The 20,450-nt window shown below is 39.7% G+C and overlaps 1 protein-coding gene across 1 annotated transcript in view; it reads right to left on the bottom strand.

Moving 5' to 3' along the window:
* LOC143214746 (uncharacterized) overlaps nucleotides 1–20,450 on the bottom strand; it is a 446,535-nt gene that overhangs the window by 220,477 nt on the left and 205,608 nt on the right. The window contains exon 3 of the mRNA XM_076436114.1: nucleotides 11,309–11,414. Within this exon, the coding sequence (XP_076292229.1) occupies nucleotides 11,309–11,323 (15 nt within the window). The 5' untranslated portion in view covers nucleotides 11,324–11,414. The remainder of the gene's footprint in view (nucleotides 1–11,308; nucleotides 11,415–20,450) is intronic.

Here is a 20,450-nt window from a genome sequence, read left to right as displayed (position 1 = left end):
GAAAGTGGTTCCGTTATCAAGCTTCAGCCAATCATATTATACATATTATAAGAGTCAGTGGCGCGACACGGGCGCACGAGATAAATGTCAGAGATCGCGGTGTTCGAAGTTTCTTTACGGGTCACAATACTGTATTCCCGGAGATGTATTGCTCCGGTTCGCGCGACGAGCATACTTTATAGGGGATCGGAAATCTCACGTGACGGCACAAAGCCTGTATCTTGGAGTAGATGCGTCATATTCGACCCGCGTTTCATAAGTGACGTCGAGAATGCTGCTTTGTCAAGTTCCTCGATGACGGGAAAGTTCGCGTGAACGTCGAGGAGAGTCGCGGAAAATTTATTTGACTGCGCGTTTCTCTGTGTGCAACGATTACACTGTTCGGCACGTACGCTCGACTTGCTGCTTTCCCTTGCAGCATCTTATGAATTTTCCCGGAATACTGAACCAATTTCCAAAAGATTTGTATCACGATTCTCTCTATCATTTATGGAATACATTTTTGTATTTATAATTTAGAATTTTTATATAATTTTGCAATTTGTAATTCTCATATCATATGCGCTCCCCAAAAAATGTATACATTTCGTCTATGCGCGATCGTTCTCAAATATTTTGATAGTATACGTGCGTCGGAAATTTCGCCGACGCGCTCCACTGTTATGGCATTACGCATGTGCGTGGACGCGAGAGATTCTCACACGGGTGTGGAACACGGCTGAAAGCTGCAGCGAAATACAATTACGAGGCAACAGCTGTCTATCAGGGCCAATTTATCTATGAAATCCGTCGATAACTAGTGATTATCATTATTCATCGTTGACGAGCTCTTATTACGCATTCACCGTTCCCGGTATAATCAAGAAAATTACTTGACTTTTCCATTACTGTGCTCGCGAAATTGAAACATTTCACGGGAGGAGCAACAACCGAGCATCCGTTTCCGAAACTCTCTTAACGCTAACTACCTAAAACATCTGAGAAAAATTTGTTAGATACTGAGTTAGAAACCCAAAATATGTTAGAAAAAATACCAAAAAATTATTTTCGCAACCCCAAAGCGGCCTTTGACACTATCAAAGGGGTTGGTTCGCCACTGAGCAAATTTTTTCGACGAATTTCGTGGAATTAACTGCGCATTTAATTAAATGTGTAGTAAAACGGAAGAATGTACTACAGTTAGAGACCTAAACTGAATGCGACACCCTGCTGGCCACTCAAATATTAACTTTTAAATTAATCTTAAATTTTACATATATATTGTACAACAATTATTTCCCATATAATAGCACCGAGAAACGGCAAGAATTTAAAACAAGGGGTTTCTGAATAGAGAATAATATAAATATAAAAGCGGAAATGACACTTGTTGTTCTTTCACGGTGTCCTTCCAGTCACGTGCATCAACGTGGAACGAGCAAAAGCCAAAGCGACTATTAGAATTCTGTCTCGCCAAACAGGGACTCATCGTTCATCAAACAAGCGATCAAACGTTTCCAAGCGGCAGTGTATACACTTCTATCGTTGAGTTGGCATTAAAGAGTATCATAAAGACAAAATGAAATATAAAAACAAACTCCTGTCACTTTATATGCCAATCAACATGGCTTGCTCCCTGCTATCAGGTATGTTCTCATCGAAATGCCATTGCGAACAGCTCAGTCATACATGATATTAATAAGAATGATTTAAAACAGTAAAAATATCAGAAGAATTTTAAAATACTGTTATTTGACTTCAGTTCAAAATTTTTATTATGCGCGAAGATCAATCTAATTATAATCATTACAATTACGATTGATTATGGACGAACGACTGTGAAATACTCACTGTTTATTTCCGGTTCACGGCAAAGAAGGTTTCCCCTTCTCCGTTACAGAGCTGTCGACCAATCACCATTCGAAATTTCGATTATTCGCCCCCCACCCTTTCGACGTAGGTGTGGACCAGGCGAAAAAACGGCGAACTAATTCCGGGAATCAATTCGCGCTAATAGCGGCGAACAGTCGAAAACAGTGCGAAGGAGAATTCGTATAATCGATTCGGGGCGGCAGTTCGCGTCGTCACTTTGTTTCCAGGTGGACGGCTCATGATGAAGGGTGCTCAGGTGGAAACACAACCGGTCTGCCGGCGACCCTCGAACTCACCCACTTCAGCGGCGAACGTGATTCGATTTAACGCATTCCGATTGAAAACTTTTTTCCCCACCTCTCTACCCTCCTCCCTCGCTTTCTCTCTCTTTTACCATCCCTCCCCACCCAGAGCTGGACAGATTCGCAAGCTCTCGAGCATCCGGTGACAACTCTCGGCGCGAGTAATTTCCGTTTGATTAAGGAACCGCCGCGAAAAAAAGCCCGCTCGCGACAGCTCGGAATTCAATAGTCGCGGCATGGACGTGGCACGCGTAGATGGCGGGAGTGGCGAAAAAATTTCGCGAACGGGGCCACATCTCACCCGACCACCTCCGACAACCCCCGGATCTCTAGCTCTCTCTAATTAAATTAAATTCGCACTTAATTCCACGAAGTTCGCCGAGAACATTTGCTCAGAGGCGAATCCACCCCTTTGACGGCGTCGAAGGGCGCTTGGGGGGTAAGAAAATAATTTTTTGCATTTTTTGGGCTTGCTCTAGCTGAATTCAAATTCCCAGTTCTTGCATATTATTGTACATTTAATTAAATCTGCACACAATTCCTCGAAATTCGAGTCGAACCAACCCCTTTGATGGCGTCGAAAGACGCTTGGGGGATGAGAAAACAATTGTTTGGACAAAAGTCAAAACAGCATTGTTCTAGCTGATTGTCAGCCCTTCTATAAATCTCTCAAATGAATTTAAGCATATTAAATACGTATTTATATCTATCTAAATATTTATGAATAAATTATACCTCGTTTTACAAAAGTATAAGAATGTTTCTGTCTGAAGAAACATATGAAAATACGAATTAATAAATCCATAATAGAAAGAAATATAACGGACAGCTGGAAATTCATCAAAGCACAAACATGTAAATAATGAGACCCGCCGAACGAATTTCCACCCATTACTCCAAAATTCGACCCCGCACAGCAATCGATGAATTAATGTCGAACCGTGGCGATATTGTTTCTCGATTCGCGAATATTTTTGTTCATTAAATTCGGCAATCTTTGATTCGGGACGGTGCCGAGTCGAGCATTCAATCAAAATTCATTGGGTCCAATGGGGGAAAAAGCCGCACTCTACAACATCGAGCATTTCCCTCGGTCCGGCAGCAGTGTTAGATTAATTTCTGCAATATTTAAAAAGCGTATTGTTTGCTTAACAATAGTGGCCGGCTTCGGTTTTATTTGCGTGTCCCCTGCACAGTTCAATGTGTTCGTTTTCCGGCGCATTTGAGAACAGCAACGGTACGCCGCGGTGCATGCGGTTCTATTTGATGAAATTTGTAACGAGCGTAGACTTTCATCCCGGAATGATAATAACAACAACGATGACGGAAAAGTTTTCAATGTGAAGCCGGTTCCTCGCTGAGGCAGCAACGAATAATTTTTCGTATCGATCGTTATCTCTGACTGGAGGTGCAGTTATCACATAAAGGTCATATGAAGGTCATTGACATTCTTTTTAATGGATACCTAATTTTTTTTATATTTATAGCTTCTCCTTGATATTCTACATACGTCAGAGATATTCGTGATAATTCGCCTTAGCACGAGTCATAATGTTTACTTATAAAATACACTTTTATATGTAATTTTTCGAAATATTTCGTTAACTGTCCATTTCTTCTTATGTAATTTGGTGGTTGCATATGAAATGTCCGATTTCAGAATGCGTCTCTTATAAAACGTTTCGATCAAGAAATGCTGCTACAGTCTATAGGTTTATTATAGGAATAGACAGCGGATTTTATGCATTTATGACAAAAAAGAGTAGGTGTAAAAGCAATAGAAGAATTTAACAATACTGTTATATTATCTTGGATCTATCAAACATATTAAGAAAGAAGATAAATTTCTATTTTACTCAAGATCGCTGCAATTCAGCTAAAAAATTTTTATTTCGCATAATGATCCGCTCTCTAGAAACTTTGTGGTACAAAGCTAATCCTTAACACTAAACGTAGCACGACTGGTCAAACGAACGGTTCTAGATTTTATTATGTCACGATTAATCATATTATAAAGATGCTTTCATAAGAAATTACTTAATAAATATCTTTGTTAGAGGACACATTGTAATAGGAACCCCGCAAATTCTAAATTAATTAATTCTTGTCATTTTTATAAGGCACGTTCCTGTTGCTTTTATAGTTTGGCACAATTTTAATTTAGATGTATAATTTTACTTTTAAATAAAGTTTATTTCTACGCCACCCAACGCGACTGCCGTGTATTACTGTTATATGTCTGAAAAATAACTTTTATGTGATTTTTGGTCAAAATGTATGGTGATTAATTATATAACTTACTAATAGTTGATGGTAAGAAAGAAGTACAAAATCAAGATGACAATCTTGTAAATGGCAAAAGGTGAATGACCATAATTTCTTATTTTTACCGAAATGCAATCAAAAAACTGGATAGGATACATTCGGTACAAAATTGCTATTGTTTAATGTCATTGCTAAAAATCGGACATTTCATATGCAACAACCTAATAGAATACGAAAGGAGAATCGATATGTATAATAAAAATTAGATATACATTTTAAAAAATTTCAATTTTTTACATTTTACATTACGTCAACGAAAACAAAGATATTGTTATAATATTTAAAGGAGGCTGAAACAGTAAAAATTGAATTCATTGCTCCAGTGTAAAAGTATCTGTTCGTTGGAAATGGACTATGGAGTGACAAAAAGATCCTCGCTGTTGCATCTCAGTGGGAACTCGATGACAACAGTGGCGAGAAGTTTAACGATCGAACATCCAGAAAATTTCTTATTGAAAGCGCATTTATATCCCCGGCTCATTATTTGTTCAATCGCGATCAACTCTTCATAAATCAATCGTGCAGGCTTCGTATTTGAAGCGTATCGACGTTGGTGCTCGCACGCGCGCTTGTTGATTTTTAATTCCATGTTGAAAGATGCGATTCGTTCTTTGACTTCTAATTGAATGAAACGAAAAGCTGATTGGTCGGCCTTTGAGTCCACCCTTCCCTCCTCCTCCACCCACCGGTGTACGTTCGCCGTGAGGATCCCTCGAGCAGCGATGGAAGAAAAACGGTAACTTTGAGGCGGAAAATTACGTTCCATTTAACTTTACATGCTTGCGCATAAAATACCGGGCCCTCGACTTGAGTCCAAGTAAAAAGTCAGACGTTTTGTATTCAGCAAGAAATCCAATTCCATTCCTTTGATAAAACTGAGCTAATTTTTTCGTTAATAAACCACTCGCACGATGTTCCCCGCGCGTGCAATATCTAATTTTTTATTTCTTACTCGACCATTGTGAAAAAGTGAATTTAATAGATTTATAATCTGTTGTAATTAGAACGATTGTAAAAGGAAGCTGGAGCAGTAACGTTCGTTACGTTCTTAACGGTATAACGAACGAGCTAAATGGTACTCGAGTGTACACTGCCATTCACTCGTTTTTTTAATTGAATTTCCTCGAGAAGCCAACCTGTAAGAAAAAATTTTCCCTTATATTTTCACTTTGCATATTATCGCGGAATAACCACTTTCCGCCTCGTGGCTGCAGTTCCTCAAAACGGCGAAGAATTTTCAACAGGAATGCAAATAGATCGCCGGATATTTATGCAAATTCATCATTTCCAACAGTAATTTACGGCAAAGGAAATTTGGCGGGATTCTATTTCCTAAGTGTTCCGCTGCGTTCAGGATAACACGTGTTCGAGATAAACGATGTAAGAACGTAATTAATAAATCAACGTTGCATATTGTACCATGCTGTGAACACGTAAGACATTTTACAATTGACTGCTTCGTTGAACATTGGATTAATCAATTCGTTCGTTCATCTGCGATTCACTAAATCCATTCATCTTAAATATTTTGCAATGAGTCACGACTAAATTTTTGTACGTCAAGACTGAACAATTTTAATTTATCGTGACAGAGAGTGATGACCAAACAGTGTTTTATAAAATGTTGTCGAATTATTTAAAATTTATTTCTCGCAATAGACATGAAATAAAACACATAAATGCATAATGTTAGCAATCTATTAGTGATTACTTTTACAACCCTCTTACACCCCAGTTAGCTGTCCTCAAAAAGAGTTTATGGTAATGATGTAGTTTTGCGCGAGTAATCAGATTTAAAAAGAATAATTTTATACAATTTTTCTTAGGGTATTTCTTCTAGTTCTTTCTCGTCCCATTTTTCGTCATCTTACCCTCACATTTGTAGGGGCGGCAAGAGTAATTTTCATAATAAATATTACATTCGATGAAATTATTTTTCTCCAACGTGAAACGTTTTTCCTGGAAACTCGAAGATCCAAAGGAGGGTGTCGGTCGAGTAATTGCGGCAAGGTATTGAATTCGTGATCGCGTGGCGAAATGATTGGCCACGAATCGAGTGTCCGGCCAAAGGATACGAAATTCCCCTTTCTTGCCTCACCCCCGCCCAGCCGGTCGAAAAATCAAGCGTTCCAGGCGTGAATCGAGTTATCGTTAGACCGTGGTAATGGCTATTCGTCAGGTAGCGGAATTGCTTCTCGAAATGGAGTGCTCGGTTATAACGTGCTATATATCGGGAGTAGCTAGGCGCTATTTGAAAGTCAAATACTGCCGCGGAAGATGGGGAACAGAAAGTGGGGATGGAAGGTTTCAACTAGAGGGCGAAAAGGAGGAAGAACAGTCCCTCTCTCCCGGGTGAGAGATACCCCAAGACATTTCGTAGCATCGTGATATCTACTGCTCCTACGTAAACCGCAGACTTCATCCGATTAACGGCAGCTTCTATAATGCGAGCATCTTGCCAAATTGGCTATGGTTGACTTAATTAAATTCAAATCGACCCTCCGCGCGACGCGGTTTCTTAGAGGTTTTTGGAGCCTCTACGGGGTCCCAGACCTCGTTAACCACAGAGGAATACTACAACCGGATTCTCACAGCCCTCAAGCGACCGGATTTCATTTACTACACGATTGTTTTCACACAGATTTTATAACTGATTCTCCATTCACTGTTCACAGACGAACATCAAAAAATCAACTTTCATGGTGGTATTCAAAACCCTCATAGAAGTTCATCTACAGGGTCTTCCATTCAGATTAAAAAAACGCTGTTTGTTTACAATTCACAATTTTTTACAATTTTACTAACCACGTGTCGAAAAGGGCCTACTCTAATCTTCACAAATAAAAATAGCGCGAAATGTAAAATGACACCTCTTCATGAACGACTCTTTATTAGAAAGATAAGCAATGATATTAAAATCAATGAACAAGTACTAGCTATGCCTGGATATTTTACTTGCAAGTGAAAAGTTTTCACGAGGATTCATTTACCAATTGTTTGTTTAAAAAAAAAACGAAAATTTTTCATTTTCACCACACAAAGTGTTACTGGAAGTATGTACTTGTTATTTTAATGTTTGTATCGTTTTTCCACTTTCTTGAGATAAAATTAATAACGTGAATTGTACACCTTTAGTTGAGGTTTTAAAAAATAATGCCATTGAATCATCGAAAGCATCCGGCTGGGTTAAAGTTTGTAATAACTTCAATTATTCCTCTGCAAGAATCAATTCCTATAACTGCCAGGACGAATTCAAGCATCAAAAATTTCGCTATAAACATTAAAAAGCAATATTGAAAGAATTTCAATATTCAATAATCACTAATCATTGAAAAGCTGTGACAGAATTTTTGCAGTCTCGTCACAGGCAAAAACGGTTAAAACAAATCGCAGCCTCAGTTTTTGTAGAACTAAACAATTCGATTTGTGCCCGAAAAAAGTAGAAAAATATCTATACTGTAAACTCGATCCATACAACGTTCCACCGGTGTCGCCATGGTAGTCGATCCACGTAATCTCGGATTAATTAAAATTTCCTGCGAGCAATTTGGATTCCTGTCCCCGCGGATATCTGACAGGCACGTTGATTTAGGAGTTCAATAAAAATTCCAAAATGGCGCTGGAAAGATCGCGCGAATGTGAACCCAACGATCGTTCTTCTGGTCTTCTTATAGTAAAAATGACAAAAAAAAAGTGTAACGAGGAACAGCGGCGTGAATGTGTGTGTATACACATCTACGAGAGATCGATTTGTTCACTTTTCCCTGTCGTGGCTGATTTTTATCTTCGCCGATGAGCTAATGAATATTCATGAACAACGATCAGTGGGCTGGACTCTCCTCGTTTAATATTTACTCGTTTTCCGTGATAGTGAGCGAATGTTGACCGTCGAATTATTATTTTTCGGGCAATTTCGCGCGGGTTATTATTGCCGGACGATTTTCGTGCTTTTTAGTTACGGGAAGTTCGATTTCGATACACAGGGTGTCCGCTGTTATGTAAGGTATTGCAGATAACGCATAGACATATAGAGATAGACTGCGCGGCCTGTAGGAAGCGCTGAAGCCCACAATGGCGGCAAAAAACAAAAATAAAACATCAATAAATACATCAATTAGAAAGAAAGCGCTATGGACCCCGGCTAATGCTCTCTCTCTCACTCTTTGTACCGCGCGCCGCCATTGTGGGCTTCAACTCGCCCATAAGACGGCGCAGTCTATCTCTATATGTCTATGAGATAACGTAACAATTTTTAAATGGAATTAAAATGTCGAATTCGGTGGAATCAGAAATGGGCAATATTTTGCGCGCTAAAATTTTTGCAATATTATTTGACATTCTTGGTTTAAAAAATCGTATTTAAAATATAATTTTATTTAACATATTTCTTTAAAGAGTATTTTATTTTTGAAATTTTACATCCCATTTAAAATAATATTTTGTATCCTATTTAATTTGATATCCTATGTAAAATAATATTTGATGTCCTATTTAATTTCGTATCGTATTTAGAATAAAATTGTATGTCCTATTTAATTTTATATCCTATTTAAAATAATATTTTATGTACTGTTCAATATCCTATAATATTTTAAATGCAACATAAAATTTCAATAACAAAATATTTTACCCAATCCCGGCTGGAATCACAAACTCGATCACAATTACAAAGGGAAATGGCCTCAAAAGCGTTAGAAATTGTTTAACGAAGGGACCTATTGCACTTCGTTGTGCAACTTTCCAGCGAAATTTTCGCGCGCGTTGTCCGGGAACAACTTATTCGGAACAATTCATTCGTCGGCGGTTAACGTTGATCGCTCGACCAGGTTTCGAGACCGTTACAGCCGGATGTCTTAACATTGAGCGTGGGAGACATTAACAGGAGGACGTTGTCAGGTGTTTCGCGAGAATGGCAATAGCGGTGTGCATGTAGCATGGCCGACCGTTCCTGCGGCGAGCGTTTCGACCGCGAGCAACTGCATTTTCTCGAGGTAACGGTATAACAGAAATTTGCAAGTAAAAAGGAAACGGTGTGTTCGGGCGAATTCTACCACATCCTTCGACCGTATTGAAACGCGGAGAACTATAATCCGCGATGCGATCTCCGGATGAATGAAATAAGGGGAATCGGAGCCGCGCGTTGTTTCGTATTTACACTTCTAATCCGATTTCGATACGATCGTTCCGATCGTTGCTGCGGATATTTATTGCATAAATATATCGCATAAGTCTGCTTTTATAACAGCTATCGAAAGTATTTATCCAACACATTGAGACATTTAAATTTCTCAATTTTAACCATTTTTTTTTATCGACGTTTTCCTGTAAATTATTTCGTTCATTCTACTACTGTTTATAGAATTTCTACAGGGTGTCCCTTTGAAGTTTCGAACGCAATTATGCTCGTTATAACAAATAGTTTGTTCGTTGTCACAAATCTTCTCCAAATGGATATGCTAAACATTGAACGGCACTGAATGACCATGAATGACCATGGAAAAAACCACCATAAGATGTCCCCGAAATAATAAATTTTATTGAAAATATTTTTTACAACGAGCTATAGTTTAGGATTTAATTGCGTGCCAAACTCCGAATGGGACATCCTTTATGTGTTTCATTATACTTCTCGAACCGTCAACGTCCTCCATTTCCCGAACACCGTACGTACGTCGGAATCCGAAAAACTGTTGCGGTACTACAACACGAATTTTCCCGGAGGAACTATCGTTTTTCGCATCGGGAATTTTCGGCGTCGATTCGAAAAAACGCTTGTTCGGAAACAGTCAGCAAACAGAAACGTGAAAAAGCAGCAATTCCTCTGGAAGATCGGTCAGACACGTATCCCCGGCCTTGTGTGCACGCGAACGGTGAAAATCTCTATTCAAAGACTCGAAGACAGACAATGCGTCAAGTGAATGGAACTTCGACGGAAAAAGACTCGAGTTTTTGGGGCTTGTTCAAACATATTTTTATCCTTCGATTTACCCCACCATTCAGTCGGATCCAATGTTCCAAAAACGTCAATTAGAAGAAGAAATCTCCACCTATTTTGTTTTTGGGATCCAAGGTCGCCTTCATTTTTTATCCCTTCACTTTTTGTCCCTATAATCATGAATTCAGTGATTCTAACTACTCAAGCTCATTCAAGGTCATTCAAGAACACCTTCATTTTTTTTAACGGGACCAGCCTTTTTTAAACACCTACGATTATAGTCCCTTCCATTATGAATTCAGTGATTCTAACTAGTCAAGCTCATTCGAGGTCATTAAAAGTCATTCTAGGTCATTCAAGGGCGCCTCCATTTTTTTAAACGGGACCAGCCTTTTTTAAACACCTACGATTATAGTCCCTTCCATTATGAATTCAGTGATTACAACTATTCAAAGTCATTCTAGGTCACTCAAGGATGCATTCATTTTTTTTTTAACGGGACCAGCATTTTTTAAACACCTACGATTATAGTCCCTTCCATTATGAATTCAGTGATTACAACTATTCAAAGTCATTCTAGGTCACTCAAGGATGCATTCATTTTTTTTTTAACGGGACCAGCATTTTTTAAACACCTACGATTATAGTCCCTTCCATTATGAATTCAGTGATTACAACTACTTAAGCTCATTCAAGGTCATTCAAAGTCACTCTAGGTCATTCAAGGACACTGTAATTTTTTTAAACGGGACCAGCCTTTTTTAAACACCTACAATGATAGCCCCTTCCATTATGAATTCAGTGTCACTCAAGTGCCATTCAAAGTCACGACATTAGGATAGACAAAAAAAACCGTCTTTCTGGAGCTAATAGAAAAAATAAGTATCAAACTCACCAGAACTTTCACCATGTATACAGGCCAGCACTAGAATCCAGCCCGGTCGAATCGGCAGCCAGGCAGTTTAAAATTCCCCAGTGCAGCAGCACGCCGTAAGGTTCCGCTGCAACATTTCATTTTATTTTATTCCTTCGCCGTCGTTCCTTTTCTGCCTTTATCGTTTTATTCTGTTCCGCGTCGGTTAATGGAAGGAAGCTGTCTGCCGGTGTTTGCCGGGCAAATATTTGAAAACAACGGAAAATGAAAGAAGAAAGGAGCGAGAGACAGAGAGGGAGAGAAGAAATCCATAGTTCCACGTCTTCGTCGAAAGGATTGTTATTTAACACGGGTTAATGTCAGCTTCGGAAAATCTACGTATAAATATCGTTCGGGGGTTGTCGCTCGGCTTTTCCGCCGTGGGTACGCAACAATCGTAATTAAGATTCGTGTTCGCGGCGCCGGGGCTCTTTTAATTATGCAGCGAATTCATCCGCGAGGTCTAACGAAGCGACGGAAACCGCCTGTTGCCGATATGCTAACGAAGTCTCGGTGAAAACTCGAAGAAAGAACCAAGGAAACAAATCGCGACAGATACACGTACACGCATACACGGTGGAAAACTCGTTCATTCCTCGAGCCAACCTCGGATGATCCACTCCGCCCCCGCGCGCACAGGATTCTAACTCGCTTCGTATCCAGAGAGCCTCTTGGGGACCCTTTTGTTCCGTGATTCTCCTCATAATTTCGTGTTGACGCGTCGAGGGTACCGGGATAACGAGAACCCGGTGTGCGACCGTGTCTTGGATTTTCTAGAATTCCCCGCCCGTCGCCCGTCGTATCGCGTTCTACCCGGTATTGTAATTGTAGCACGACGTCGCGGCGGCTACGGGAATTTGTTGCGCGGAACACCGTCGTATTTACTCGGCCAAATTACGTAGTAAATCAACCGATGCAACTTCGAGTGTGCAGCAGCGTTTTCGCCGGTCGGGAAATAACAATCGTGATGGAAAACAGATACGGGGCTTGATCACGGGCAAAGATGCGAGGTCCGTTGGGACCCCTCGTCCTTTCAACGTGAATTATACGATCTTTCTTTCACGTTTTCCGGTGAAGTGTTAGAATACAATTGCAGCTATTCGTCTTCGATGTATTGTTTTACAAAATGTATTATACATATAGGTTGTGTGCTGCATACATGAAATTTTAGAATGCGTTTTGATCGAGAAATAGTGTTACGTGCCATTTTGAGGAACAACTCAAGTTTTAGTTATAGGCATCTTATATTTTTTATTTATTTATTTTGATGTCACCGATCAATTTTATTTTAATTTTAGATACGGATCATTTCAACCTATGCGAATTGATTGCAAAACATTTTCTATTGGAGTTGAATTTACTATAGAGCATGTACAATTTTTTATATACCGTTTTGAGGTACAATACAATTTTTATTTAGACATCTTACATTTTTGATATATTTATTTTGATGTCATCAATCGATTTTATTTTGATTTTAGATCAAGATTATTTTAATCAATATACGAAAATTGATTGCAAAATATTTTACATAGCAGTTGAATTTACTATAGAGCATTTACAATATAATAAAATAGATTTGCTAACCGGTACAGCCTCTAACAGTTTCGAATCGGGCGCCAAACGCGTGAGTATACGGACGCACGCGCGTCGAAGGTTCGACGAGTGGAAGGGAGGAGCGCGAGCCAATGAGGCGTCGCGGAATCGAGGCACCGCTTCTGATACTCTCGCCGCGAGTTTCCCTTAGCTTTGAGGCACAGCTATAGTGAACGACATGCGCTGTACAAACAGCCGGAACGGAACATTACTCGCAAAAGTGAACCGTTTTAAGTGGTTCTCTTTCATCGTGCGTTCAAGGGGCTGGAAGATTTTAATTCGCTGCGGGTCCACGGCGCAAAAAGACTAGAATTTCGTCGAGTATCACGATTTTCGGGTCTGTACATCCATTAGAACGCGCGTACAACGCCTCCGCGCAGAACTCTTTCGCTGTTCACCTACGCAGCTACTAATTCCGCGCTTTTCTGTTTTCCTCTCTCTCTCTCTCTCCCTCTTTCTCTTTCTTGTGCCAGCGTGCGTTTTTTCGTTGTTGTCGTTCTTTTCTTTTTTTTTAGTTCCACGCCAGTAATTAACTCAAAAATGCTAACACTGTGGAATACGGGAGCGTAACGGGTAGCGCGCCGCGGAGCCCCCTTTTTTCTCTTGTTTTGTTTTCCTCTCTTTTCGCTTTGTTTCGCCGTCGTGGATGCAGCATAAAATTCCGAGTCGCCCGGGGAGCAAGGAGGCTAATGTCATGTTAATACAGGCGGAATTAATTGAATACCTTGTTTAATAATTGCGTGGACAAGGTACAACGAGCTGCCGGCCGGTGAAAGGGGCGGCAATTATCTGGGCATTGCTTTGCGATAAAGGCGCCACGCTCGCCGGGAAACTTACGACGCGGAATCTTTTGAAATAAATATCTTTGTGGCGGCGAGTTTCTTGAATAATTATGGTCTCTCGCTTAGGCTAATGCCCGATCGTTTGTTTAACGGGCGCTTATATTGTCCCGGGGGGTGCGAAGTTTATTCGCAAATCAACAAGTGAGCCATTTTAGTTTAATTATGAAATGTTTTTTTACTGGATCTGTCAACGAGTCATGTTGGTTTTATACAAATTGTTGAAGTTACACTAGTTTTGCATTGGTTGTTAGTACTTGAAATGCACAGTACAAATGCGAAATGAATTCTTTTTTCACTTTCAGGAAATATGTTACAGTCGCCGCTTGTAATCGATACTTATTATTCAATTAGTGGTGGTCAGTAGATTAATTGCGGCTGATAACGGATCTGGCACTAATCGTGTATAATGGGTATCCGATAGATCGAAAGTTTGGCGTATCAATCTGTCTTAACCACATGTTCAACGAACGACTCTGCTGGGCTAATGAGTCATCTCCATTTTGACCAACGTTCCACGAATATTTCCATAATTAGCAATGTAATGGTCGAATTATGAAATTAAGGGAACGAGAACACTCGAATTTGTAATCTGGTAATCTTTGCTGTACTCTGTACATCTACCTTTTAGATCAATAGTATAATACTGTAAATCATAATCGTGAGATTTGTATCAATTGGACATCAATTTTGGAAATTTATAAAAAAAATAAATTACACATAATTTCTAAAATTTCTAAAAAAATTTATCTGTATTATACGTACACATATAGTCAAGATTTATTCGGATTATATTTATTATGTATTAATAGAATATATTATTATTTTTGAATCCTTGGCTGTTCCTGATTGCATTATAAAATATTTAGCAACCGAAATGCTGGTTAGAAGATAAATTTTCTGTGTGAAGGAAAAGTTTATTCAGAAAATCATTTCCATTTCTTCGGGGCAGATATTTGACTTGGTCGGCGAAGGAATTCAGTCTGCTGAATCGATCACTAGGAGAATGAAATAATTTCGTATTCAAGATGGGTAAGAATGTTTTCTGATATCCGAGCAATTCCATCGTGACGTTATCGTTCGCAATTTATCCTGAGACTCATTAATATTAAACCGTTCGGATCTACATTCTTCCTGCGGAATCAAGAACGGTCTGAAGACTCGAAAACCCTTGCAGTTATCTTGTGTACAAGAGCGATGCAAGCTCGTTAAATATTTGGATAAATACAGAAGGAACACTAGATAAATCACGCCACACACAATCTCGAGTACCTACAGTTCACTTTCAATTTAAATTATGTTAAACATTGCGAAACGAACCCATTCATTTTCTGCATCGCGGGGTAAAAATTTAATCATTAATGTACCAGACACGCTTCCACAATAATACTGCATAAATGTGCTGTGTTTAATTTTTGGCCTGATAAGCGAGTATCGAAATAAACGTATATTTAGATGCACGTCGTCTGTAAACGATAAAAGTGTAGTTCAAATAATTCCCCGTCTATTTAGGAGGATACGCGCTCCCTAAATTTAGTTTGAACGTTAACTTAATTTATCTAAAGGGACGCGAGTGCAACTATAGCAAGTTACGAGCATTAGAGTAGGTATCACTCATCCCGGGCACTTTCAAAGATACCTAAGAGCACAGTAAACGTCAACTTCGCTTCGGGTCTGATAGGAAGACGGCCATACCGAGGCATCAGCTTCGCATCTTCATCAAGTTTAACGGACGGCCTGACAGTCGAAAAGAAATTCGATGACACGTTGACGGTTTCACTATAATTTCGTGCGTGTGCACCGCGCGCCGGTATTGGATTACGTCCAGATCCCGAGTTATAGTTGCATCGTGTGTTCGCTCGATTCGAAATAGAATGACTCATAGACAAAGACCTTGTTCTAATTCAAAACGAAACACGGAAAAGCTGTGGACCGTATCGGGCCGCTGCGCGAATATCGAGAGCGGGATTAGATTCGTGATTATTTCGGTGCGTTGCAACTGCTGCGAATGATTCAGGCGTCATAATAATGACAAGGAATAACAAATAATCTTCTAAAACTGTCTGATCAAGCGTAGAAACCAGACAGAAGCAAAGAAACACACAAGTTTGTGAAGAAGCACAACAATTTGCGAAGAAGCACGACAATTTGCGGAGAAGCACAACAATTCGTGAAGAAGCACGACAATTTGTGAAGAAGCACAACAATTTGCGAAGAAGCACAACAATTTGCGAAGAAGCACAACAATTTGCGAAGAAACACAACAATTTGCGAAGAAGTACGACAATTTGCGAAGAAGCACGACAATTTGCGAAGAAGCACAACAATTTGCGAAGAAGTACGACAATTTGCGAAGAAGCACGACAATTTGCGAAGAAGCACGACAATTTGAGAAGAAGCACGACAATTTGAGAAGAAGCACGACAATTTGAGAAGAAGCACAACAATTTGCGAAGAAGCACGATAATTTGTGAAGAAGCACAACAATATACGAGGAAGCATAACAATTTGTGAAGAAGCACGACAATTTGCAAAGAAGCACAACAATTTGCGAAGAAGCACAACAATATGCGAAGAAGCACGACAATTTGCGAAGCAGCACAACAATTTGCGAAGCAGCACAACAATTTGCGAAGCAGCACAACAATTTGCGAAGAAGCACAACAATTTCTGAAGAACCACAACAATTTGCGAAGAAGCACAACAACTTCTGAACAAGCACAACAATTTCTGAAGAAGCACAACAATTTTTAGAAGCACCTTCCTTATGTGTGACATTTAATGGCAGTTTAATTTACCGTATCATTGACTATAAATAAGAACTATCATTCTGAAACTGTTTTATAAAACGTACAATTCAAGTGAAACTTGTGTAAAAGAAACACAACATTATAAACAACTTGCCTGTGTATGACGTTTAGTGAAAAAACATTTAATTTCACTCTTAAACAATCTCTTCTTCGAACAACCTAATCCAGCATTTCAAAGACATCTCAGCAACAATCGTATACAATAATGACCAAAATCAAAGTTCACAGGAACTGTCTCATAACTAGACAGCGGATCTTTATGCATTTATGAAGACAGTGGCTGGTTGAAATATACAGAACAGTAAAAAATTAGAAAACCTTAAGAATATTGTAACGTTGTTTTTAACGCAATAAAGTAATTAAGGGATGAAATCACTGTTTATTTTACTCCTGCTTCCCCAATCAATGCAGAAAATTTTTATTTTACATAAAGGTCTACTCATAACACATACTGCCTCACAACACAGTAGCGGTAGACATAGAGCGCTGCTAATTTGATACGCAGCCGCTATTCAATTTTGCTACTGTTTACCCGAAGAAAGCCAATTATGAATCTCGAATCCATAGATGGTAGGTTCCTGCAAAAACAATAATTCTCGGTTGCGCAGAGGTCTCCTTCGGCAGTGCTGTCTTGTCATTGAGAAACGTAACTTCGCTAACTCGGTACACTTAGCGCGATTCAAGTTATAGAACAGCGTACAGCATCTATGTTCGTCGTTTAGTAAACAAAAAGGACAGGAACCACCATTGAACGTATCCAACCCAGACAAATTGCATCGCCTAATCAAATCCTGCGGCTGAGATGTCTAATGAATCGCTTCTTGCCAGTAATTAAGTTCGTAGTTAGACCATTTTCTTAATTATGCAGGCGTGAAATGAACATTAAACTTCAAGTTTTATAGAGGACCACATAAGCACACTAATTTCGTTAACTGTGAAACATAGCCACAGTAATGTGATTTATACTGGCTCTCTGAGAGCCATAATTCCGTAACTGTCGCTCTTAAACTTCTATACGAAATTCATTTTTTACAACCAGAGTTCGCAAAAAAAAAATCGCTCATATGTAACTCGGTACCCTAAATGTGTCAGATTTTTCCCAGAATTATTGATTTCGATTTAACGAGGAAACTGTGGTAAAAAAATGGTTTTCTGATCTCTCGCTGTAACTACCCTTACAGGGAAGGCTGAAACTTGGCAGAAAGGTTTCTGTTTTGGTAGGCTATCGACTGGTCCAGGTTCTGATACGTTCTGCGATAAATGTTTTTGCCCACTGAAAAAAGATTTTCAGTGTCGGGGGTGTCGATCGATTCTGCTGGCGCTGGCCATTGCGGCTAAGGTGTGGGCCATCAGAGACAACATATCTCGGTACCGAGTTGAAACAAATCACCGTATAATAAGAGATTAGGAAGGCGGCGAGCCCGATGTACCTTTCAACGTCGGTGACGCGCGTCGGTCGCAACAAACCCGGCATTTCGGTGGTTTCGTCATTACGAGCTAAACGACACGGCCGAGCAGGAATCGTTAAGGTATGATCTATATTAGCAGACTGGACGGAGGGGGGCATACGGGGAGGGCGAGTTAGAGAACGAGGCGCGACAAGACGCGCGTGCAGAAAAGCAACATGCTAGTAATCTTCCATTTTATGGACCAAGACAGCACGTTGCCGAGGCCGTTGCCAAAGCTATTTCCAGGCAGCGCGCTGACTTCGCTCCTCGGCGCAGCGAGTGCTCGACTCCTCCTCGGGTTTCTCCTCAGCTGTTCGTCGGGATCCGCGCGCGGCGAGCACGCTGCTTCTGCGGTGTAATACCATGAGACGCGGCCAAACGTCCGTTCTTATGGTTTCGTCGAATTAGTTTCAACCGGCGGCGCGGCTCGCGCGTTGCGCAATTGTCAGAGATAGAGTCACAAAACGGCTCTTTAGAACGGCCGTTCCACGGCTGCTGACGATAGCTCTATGTGAATACTAATTGCTATCGCCGCTTATGATTCTCAATTACACCCTGATCCTTGATTATTGCCGGGCAATCGCCCCATGGTATTCCGCAGACGTTCACCTTTTATTTCCCTTGCGCGGCTCCCGATCCTTCTATTAGGCGTCGGAAATGGCCATCGCGACTTTCATTCAAAATGTACCTAATTTTTATACCTAAGTTACAATCTTCTATTTCAGTTAGAATAAGGGTGTCCTCCCTCGGGCTGCTTATTCGCATGATTTTTATACTGGCACCGTATGGATACCATCGCTGCACTATCACTTCTCAGACTCGTATTTTAAGACAGTTAACAGTGAAAACGTTTTTAATTATTTTATTAATTTATAATTATCATGATTCTTGACAGACGATGCTAAATAATTGGCATTACTGTGAACCTTTAGGCTAAATATAAAAGTTCAGTACGATTTACAACAAACAGGAGTTACATACAAATTCATTTCGTCTCTTGGTAAGTACAATAAATTGTAATGAGTAGACTGCGGATCTTTATGCAAAGTAAGAATTTTTCAATAATTCACCAGTGCAGAAAAGTTAGTATGGTGAAACGATAGTTTGTTCCTCGAACAAGCGAACTATAGATGCACGTAACACACCGAAAGAATTTCATTGTCCTGTGCGCAGTTATTGAATTAATAGTACCCCCAAAAATAAAATCCTCTGCAATTTCCGAGCGAAGAATCGAGCGAAATGAAAAAATTACAGCAGCCTGCACAAAAAATGGAATCTCTACAAGCATCCGTAATTTAATTATCGCGGATATCAACGAATCAGCGGATGGAACAGTGTAACAGTATCCCGAAACCGATTCTTCTCGCTAAAGAGGCGCGCCGTTTCCAACCCCCGGCAAAGTAAACCTCTTATTCATTCAGTTTACCATCTATTAGATATTCCCCAAGTTCGGAGGACTTTTTAAACACCCTGACTAAGCGATTTCATTGACTATCAATCCCCGGTTCTGTCTGAATTAACACTGACTTCTTAAGGAGATGATCAAACCTCCGCCGGATTTCGGTTAATAATCAGCAGCGGACAGCAATTATTGACTGAGACGAGCAACTTCCCTTCAATTCGATAATTTATTCAGAAGTGAATTATTATATTCTGCTCATACGATCATCTAAAATAGCATACCTGGAATAATACTTCTCTCACTTTTGCATGCCAAATATCTATTAAATTTAAATGTCACATTCTGAAAAATTTTCTTTCTTTAAAATTAATGAATAATTTTTTAAAATCATATAATTGTGATAAACTATTTATTAAACTAATTATTTACTAGTTATGTGATTCGTTATGTCCTAGGCCTGTATTTTTTATACTGGCAAGCAAACTTTTCATGCCAACAGGTGGATGTTGTTTGTACTTTCTTCATTTATTTATCAATATTTTTCCTTCTATCCAATGATTTTTTTATGAAACTTGTACTGACACATTCGTGACACTTATCTGATTGAAATGATACCAAACACGACACAATTCGAGTAATAAAGAATTTGGATAGAACCGGTTCGGATAATCGAGGTTCTACTGAGTCGTAAATTAAAGAAGTAAATGAATTCCGAAGTATGTCGTGTTTGGACTTCTTTCAATCAGGAAAATGTCACAAATATTTCCGCCTGAAACTTTACAGACGTAATCGCGGTGAGCACCGCCATCGATTAAAGCAACAGGAAATTGGAGTCAGTGATTCGATGTCTCCACTAAACTCGATGAAACATTCTTGTCTCCAGTCAGTCCATTTTCTTCTGTCCTCGCGCAGCAGGGAACGTCAAGCGCTTTCGTCACGTTAATTTTCCACCATTTTAAGCGCCATCCAGCATGAATTAATTTAATCAAAAGACCCCAAGCCGAACCGGGGTACTCGCAACGAAGATGT

This window comes from Lasioglossum baleicum, chromosome 13 (genome assembly GCF_051020765.1).
Source record: "Lasioglossum baleicum chromosome 13, iyLasBale1, whole genome shotgun sequence".
NCBI lineage: Eukaryota > Metazoa > Arthropoda > Insecta > Hymenoptera > Halictidae > Lasioglossum > Lasioglossum baleicum.
Note: the sequence above shows the minus strand (reverse complement) of the source record. Positions and strands in the feature narration are given on the sequence as shown.